The sequence below is a fragment of the Mustelus asterias genome, chromosome 17 (genome assembly GCF_964213995.1).
Source record: "Mustelus asterias chromosome 17, sMusAst1.hap1.1, whole genome shotgun sequence".
Classification (NCBI taxonomy): domain Eukaryota; kingdom Metazoa; phylum Chordata; class Chondrichthyes; order Carcharhiniformes; family Triakidae; genus Mustelus; species Mustelus asterias.
This window is the reverse complement of record NC_135817.1, coordinates 34,589,836-34,596,977: the sequence shown is the minus strand read 5'-3', so window position 1 is coordinate 34,596,977 and position 7,142 is coordinate 34,589,836. Positions and strand designations below refer to the sequence as shown.

General features: G+C 39.4%; 1 protein-coding gene across 14 annotated transcripts in view; it reads right to left on the bottom strand.

Moving 5' to 3' along the window:
• Window positions 1–5,245: 5,245 nt before the first annotated feature.
• The window catches only part of LOC144506416 (dystrophin-like), a 1,861,003-nt gene continuing 1,859,106 nt past the window's right edge, over window positions 5,246–7,142 (bottom strand). For all 14 annotated transcript variants that reach the window (XM_078232507.1, XM_078232503.1, XM_078232508.1 and 11 more), the window contains one exon: window positions 5,246–6,820. In XM_078232507.1, the coding sequence (XP_078088633.1) occupies window positions 6,809–6,820 (12 nt within the window). In that variant the 3' untranslated portion in view covers window positions 5,246–6,808. The remainder of the gene's footprint in view (window positions 6,821–7,142) is intronic.

The window sequence follows — 7,142 nt, the reverse complement described above, 5'->3', positions numbered from 1 at the left end:
AGTGTCAGTCTCTCTGTGAAGGGAAAGGCCAGAATTAATGTTTTCAGGTCAATGACCTTCGGTCAGAACTGACATATCTATTTCATGTTTGTGGGTCACGTACCACAAGATAGATTCTCCAAAACCCAAGGTTTGGAATAATTTACTTGTTGTGATCAGGTTTTAAGGTACCGGGGTGCAGCGTGGTGGTGGTGGTGTGGGCTGGGTTGGAGCGGGGGACATTGGCAAGGTAAGTGGGTAATATGGTGAGAGCTGGTAGGGGAACATTTAGTCACTTCTTAAATTGTGTTGATCTATAAAGCAATATATTCTTATTGGATGAATATAAATAATCTGAAGCAAATGTTGTGGATGCATTTTACTCAGTATGTATGCAAATCTCTTTGCCTCTCATTGTCCTGATTATTATCTGTGGTGCGATGTTTTTAATTTTAGGTATTTAGTAATTTGGATGGCAGGGTACTAAAATCCATAAAATCATAGAATGGTAACAGCACGGAAGGAGGTCATTCAGCACCTTGTCTCTGTTGGTTCTCTGCAACAGCAACTCAGCTAGTCCCACTCCTCCACCTTTTCCATGTAGACTTGAAAAATTGTTCCTCTTCAGATAATTATCCAGTTCCCTTTTGAAAACCACAACTGAATCTGTCTCCACCTGAGGCACTACATTCCAGATCCAAACCTTTTGTTGCATGAAGAGGTTTTTTCCTCATGTTGCCTCTGCTTTTTTTGTCAATCACCTTAAGGGTTCCTGCCCTTTTGCTGATGGGAATGATTTCTCCCCCTTTACTTTATCCAAACTGTTCATGATTTTGAACACGTCTAACAAATCTCCTCTCAATCTTCTTTTCTCCAAGGAGAACAGCCTCAGCTTTGCCAATCCATCCACATCCTTGGAACCATTCCCGTAAATCATTGCTGCACCCTTTCTAAAACATTCACATTCTTTCCCTTGAGGCTGAGGAATGTTTATGAAGGTTTCTAACTTACTTGCTTTTATACTCTGTTACCCCTATTCATAAAGTGCAGGATTCAGTATAATTTATTAACTGCTTTCTCAAGCCGCTCTGCCACACTCAATGATTCATACACATATACACTCAGGTCCCTCTGCTCCTGCATTTCCTTTAGAATTGTGCCCTTTATTTTCTGTCACCTTTCCCCATTCTTCTGAGCAAGTTGTATCGCTTCACACTTCTCTACATTAAACGTAATCGACTATGCCTGCCTATTCCACCAGCCTGTCTGTACCCTCTTGAATTCTATCACTACCCTCCTCAGAGTTCATGTTATTTCCAAATCTTGCATCATCTTCAGATTTTTAAATTGCGCCCTGTACTCCAGGTCTGGGTTACTAATATAAAATCAAGAAAAGTAGTTATACCTCTACATACCATCCCTCATTCAAAAGTAAGTTTTCTGTAGTTCATGTTTTTAATATGCTTGAATTAAATAATTAAACAGTTGCATAATTAAATTCTAGCTAGGCTAAAAACTAATGATTCAAAAGTACCACATGGTTCGAAACACAATAGCTGATAGGTACAAATTAAAAGTTTGCCTAGTTAAACATATTAACACAAATCAAGCTGTCTGACTTAATTGCCACCACTTATAACTTTCTGTGGATCCATTATCAGTCAGCAAGGTTCATTTCTTTAGTTGAATGTGGTTTGTAGATGCCCTAACAAAAGTAGAGAAATTAAAATACTTGCGACAAAAATGATTAATTGTTGCCATATCTAAGTCCATAAAATAGACTGGCAAATACTGAGCTTTTATTTTGCCAAATATTCACTGAAGGATTGCCAAAATGCAGAAAGGTCCCATCTCCAGATCCATACTTTGCTAGTCAAAACCTTTGTTATCATGCAGACAAATACTAAAGGTGAGTATTAGAGGGAAATATTGAATATGATTTATTACAACAATTTCTTAGGACAAATAGCAAGAATGGGTTATTAAGGGATCGCTATGATGGTTAAATGTTTCATCACAAGGGAGTAGGGAATCTATGTAAAACTTAGATAGTTTAAGTAAAATTCCACAAGGAAGGGAAAGAACATGTTGATATAAACACAGACTGCTTATGTGGGTGAACAGTAAGCTAGTATGCCTCGAGGCCTCTAGTAATAACTAGATGGCCTGAATTAGCAGATAGTTAGCAGTGTAAGCCTGGTAGCAACAAGCACAAGGGAATAGACTAAAAGAAGCCGAAGAGAGATAAGAAAAACAGATAGTTCTTGGGATAGCAGACACCCTGCCTTGTGAGAACACACAAATTTTTAATGTAAAGCCTAAACCAGACAATGTTGGAATGTAAATAGTGCCCTGCCTATGTGACTTACAGTGTATAAATATAGCATGGTTCTTCAGCTGGGTAGAGTGCTCCAGAGATTCTTCTGAGGTTGTGCTCTCCCAACGCATTGGCTAATAAACGATTGTTCTGTGCTGGGTTTCCTGAGGTTATGTTGTATAATAATCTGCTCCACAACAGGGAAATAATCCAAGAACAAAGAACAAAGAACAGTACAGCACAGGAAACAGGCCCTTCGGCCCTCCAAGCCTGTGCCGCTCCTTGGTCCAACTAGACCAATCGTTTGTATCCCTCCATTCCCAGGCTGCTCATGTGACTATCCAGGTAAGTCTTAAACGATGTCAGCGTGCCTGCCTCCACCACCCTACTTGGCAGCGCATTCCAGGCCCCCACCACCCTCTGTGTAAAAAACGTCCCTCTGATGTCTGAGTTATACTTCGCCCCTCTCAGCTTGAGCCCGTGACCCCTCGTGATCGTCACCTCCGACCTGGGAAAAAGCTTCCCACTGTTCACCCTATCTATACCCTTCATAATCTTGTATACCTCTATTAGATCTCCCCTCATTCTCAGTCTTTCCAAGGAGAACAACCCCAGTCTACCCAATCTCTCCTCATAGCTAAGACCCTCCATACCAGGCAACATCCTAGTAAACCTTCTCTGCACTCTCTCCAATGCCTCCACGTCCTTCTGGTAGTGCGGCGACCAGAACTGGACGCAGTACTCCAAATGTGGCCTAACCAGCGTTCTATACAGCTGCATCATCAGACTCCAGCTTTTATACTCTATACCCCGTCCTATAAAGGCAAGCATACCATATGCCTTCTTCACCACCTTCTCCACCTGTGTTGCCACCTTCAAGGATTTGTGGACTTGCACACCTAGGTCCCTCTGTGTTTCTATACTCCTGATGACTCTGCCATTTATTGTATAACTCCTCCCTACATTATTTCTTCCAAAATGCATCACTTCGCATTTATCCGGATTAAATTCCATCTGCCACCCCTCCGCCCAATTTTCCAGCCTATCTATATCCTGCTGTATTGCCCGACAATGCTCTTCGCTATCCGCAATTCCAGCCATCTTCGTGTCATCCGCAAACTTGCTGATTACACCAGTTACACCTTCTTCCAAATCATTTATATATATCACAAATAGCAGAGGTCCCAGTACAGAGCCCTGCGGAACACCACTGGTCACAGACCTCCAGCCGGAAAAAGACCCTTCGACCACTACCCTCTGTCTCCTATGGCCAAGCCAGTTCTCCACCCATCGAGCCACTTCTCCTTGTATCCCATGAGCCTTAACCTTCTTAACCAACCTGCCATGTGGGACTTTGTGAAATGCCTTACTGAAATCCATATAGACGACATCCACGGCCCTTCCTTCGTCAACCGTTTTTGTCACTTCCTCAAAAAAAAAAGGATCTAACTTCATTTCTCTGATCTAGAACTAGAATGAGAATTTCAAAGCTTCTAGAAAAACACACCATCTATCATATTTCAACTGCAAAATCGTCATAAAACAACAGGATATAAGGAGGCTACAAAAGGATATTGACAGGTTCGGTGAGTGGGCAAAGATCTGGCAAATGGAGTATAATGTGGTAAAATGTAAGGTTGTCCATTTTGGCAGCACGAATAAGAAAGAGGCATATTATCTAAATTATGAGAGATTATAGAGGTCTGAGATGTATGTAGGCTGGAGGAAACTTGTAGGCAGGTGATACAATATCTTCCATCTTACACTCTAATTCCATCCAGTCCCAGAGTCCCACCTTGCTGAAGGCTCACAAGTCAGTATTCTTTTAACTGTTTATTATGCCACAAATGACATACAAATCAGTACACACTAATCAGTATCAGTTTTAATCCGTATCCATGCTATTTCCTTTAACTATCCTTAATTCCCACAGCTAGGCCACTGTATTGCGAAGGAGAGACCATTTGAAGGGAGGCCTGTAGCTGCTTCAATACCCAGGCAGGAAGGGTACTAGCTTAAATACTGTCATCGCATTTTCCCCCCTTTTCGTCCTGTGACTGAAGTAATATTGCTCAGTAGAATTGAATAATACTCTGCTCGAAGTGAGAGGAATTTTGAAATGACACTGGAATTTAGACTACCAAACTGTTCAGTGAACAGAGCTGAATGCTGATGTGAATGGGTGTTAACATTTTGCAAATCTCAGCTGCTTCTTCAAGGTGGTTGGGAATTTATTTTACAGTATATACATGCAATGACCATTTTGAAAAAACAATTGCAAACAAAAAGACAGCTGACACTGGCTTCCAAGATATTTATAATTTACCTGTTTCATAGGGATGCAAAGAAGACTTGCACTCCCTCAGGACATCCCAAAAGAGCTGCACAGGTAATGAAGTACTTTTGAGGTGCAGTCACTGTTATGAATGTAGGGAACATGGCAGCCAATTTACATGCAGCAAACTACCACAAACAGTAATGCGGTGATGACCAGGTAATCTGTTTTTGTGATGTTGACTGAGGCATAAATATTGGCCAAGACACCAGGATTAACCCCCAACTCTTCAAAATGCTGCCCTGGGATCTTATGTGCACCTGAGCAGGCAGATGATGCCTGGCTTTAACAGTTCATCCAAAAGACAGCATTTCCAATAGTTCAGCACTCCCTCAGTACTGCACTGGAGTGTCAGTCTAAATTCTTGTGCTCAGCTGGAATGAGACTTGGGTCCACAACCTCCTGACAACAGTTCAAGATTCATCACAGCCAATGGTAAATGCGATGGCTGCATTATGAAGAATTGATGAGCAGAGAAATCAACACCTTATAAAGTATCACTATTAACCATAACCTAATCAATAACTATCAGCTGCTGTTGTCTTCTTCACAGTAGTTATGATTGAAACCAAATAGCATGCTTTGCATTGCAACATGTAAATAAAGAGCCAATGTAATTAATATAACTGCGTGCTTTATTTGTATACACAGTAAAGCAATATATAATACAATAGTAAGGCATATATTGTGTGAAAACTTGGTATGTGGTGATTATGCAGGAAAATATACTTTACAAAACAATTAGTATATGTATTGAAGATGTTAACATAATGCATAATGCAATATATTATGATGATATTTGAATAACAAACAATACTGGTTAAAATGACTTAACATGCCATAGTGATATTTATGCACCAAGTTATACTGATTACTTCCATAGTCAAATACATTCAGGTCATACAAAGTGAACTCAAATGTTTCTTGTGATATTTTTAAGGTAACAGTAATTCATATTTTGCATCTGCTTTTTTCTGACTCACCCCAAAAAACTAATATTCTATTTAATGAAATCACAACTGAGAACACAGTTGCTGCAAGCAAATACCTAGTTTAGCAGCAACATCTGTAGTAAACTAACCCTTAGTTTGTACCTTATTTAAACGGATTAGAAAACTGATGATGTCTTTAAAAAAGTTGGTTCAAGGTTGCCTTAGAAAGATAATGTAACTGCAAACAGCCACATATGCCCTCAAAAACGTCTGTCTGTTAATGGAGAGGCGATTTGTGTGATTTAATTTGAGACGTCTATTGGAAGATTTTATGCATCAAACTTTTAAATTTAAGCATTTTTGTTTTGAATGACAACTACATGGGTGTTTAATCTGTTAAAAATTATCCAAAAACAAAAAATGAGGTAGAAATAACATGGTAATTAATATTGATTTTTGTAGATAAAATCTCTAGTGTCTAACAAATAAGAGCTCTCCAACGTGTGATTGTTATGCTCAAGTGATTGTGATTTCCTGGGAGATGCAGCGATTCATTCCTGGCATTTCATTAAAAGAAAAAGGAGCTTTGGGAATGAATGTCAGATGAAGAGTTTTGGTACTGCTATGTGCTACAATATTTTACTGATTAAGAAGAAAAAAAGAACAACACTGATCATGAACATTTTTGCTTATATGGTTAGAGCTGTAATGATGCAAAGACAAATGCAATTACAATTACAATTTCAAAATTGTCTTCTTGTGGGGATGGGGGATTATAAACAATAAAATTATGTATATTTTGTAAGAAAGCACCCTTTTAGTGAACAATCTTCATAATTGTTACAAATTTAACAATCCGAAACACGCTCCATAAAAAGAAATGGCAAGGTATGTAGCTACCAAGATTTTATATGTTTTCATTCTATTTTTTGTACAATTGCATAGAACTGTAAAACCTGCCATTGTTAACAAAACAATAACAGACTTAGGAAACTACTGAAATCTGCGGTATATTACCACTACCTTTCACAAAAAAATAGATGTTTTCTTTTTTTTTTAAACTTGTAAACCTGTACGGTCCAATCCATTTATATTTTGTATGAACATATAAAAACCATGCTTGACATCTGAAGCCAATGTTGTGATAAAGCACATCTGGTTACTCTGCTGTCTCGTCATCGGTCATGACCGTCACCAAGGTTTCCATTGCTCGGCCCAGGTCGTCCACCATATGGAAGAGACTGCCTACATTGTTACCTGCAGAGAGCAAAGAAACCAGAGAGGATTATCAGCTTTACTTTGGGCAGGTCTTATAGTGGTTAACCTCTTACATTACACCCCGAGAGAGCAAGAGATAGGCAGAGCGGCTCTAGATGAGCGGGTCAGGATTCCATATGCACCACATTGAGCAGGAGGAAAGTGGATGAGTGTGAATTTTGTAAACACCTTAGAAATCATGATGTCCTCTGTGAAGATGTAAATCCAAGGAGTTACTATGAAAACTGAATTAACCCAATGGTTTTTATTTTTGGAGTATACGGGCAAGGTAGCACTGAAGTTTACTTTCACAGCTCCCGCT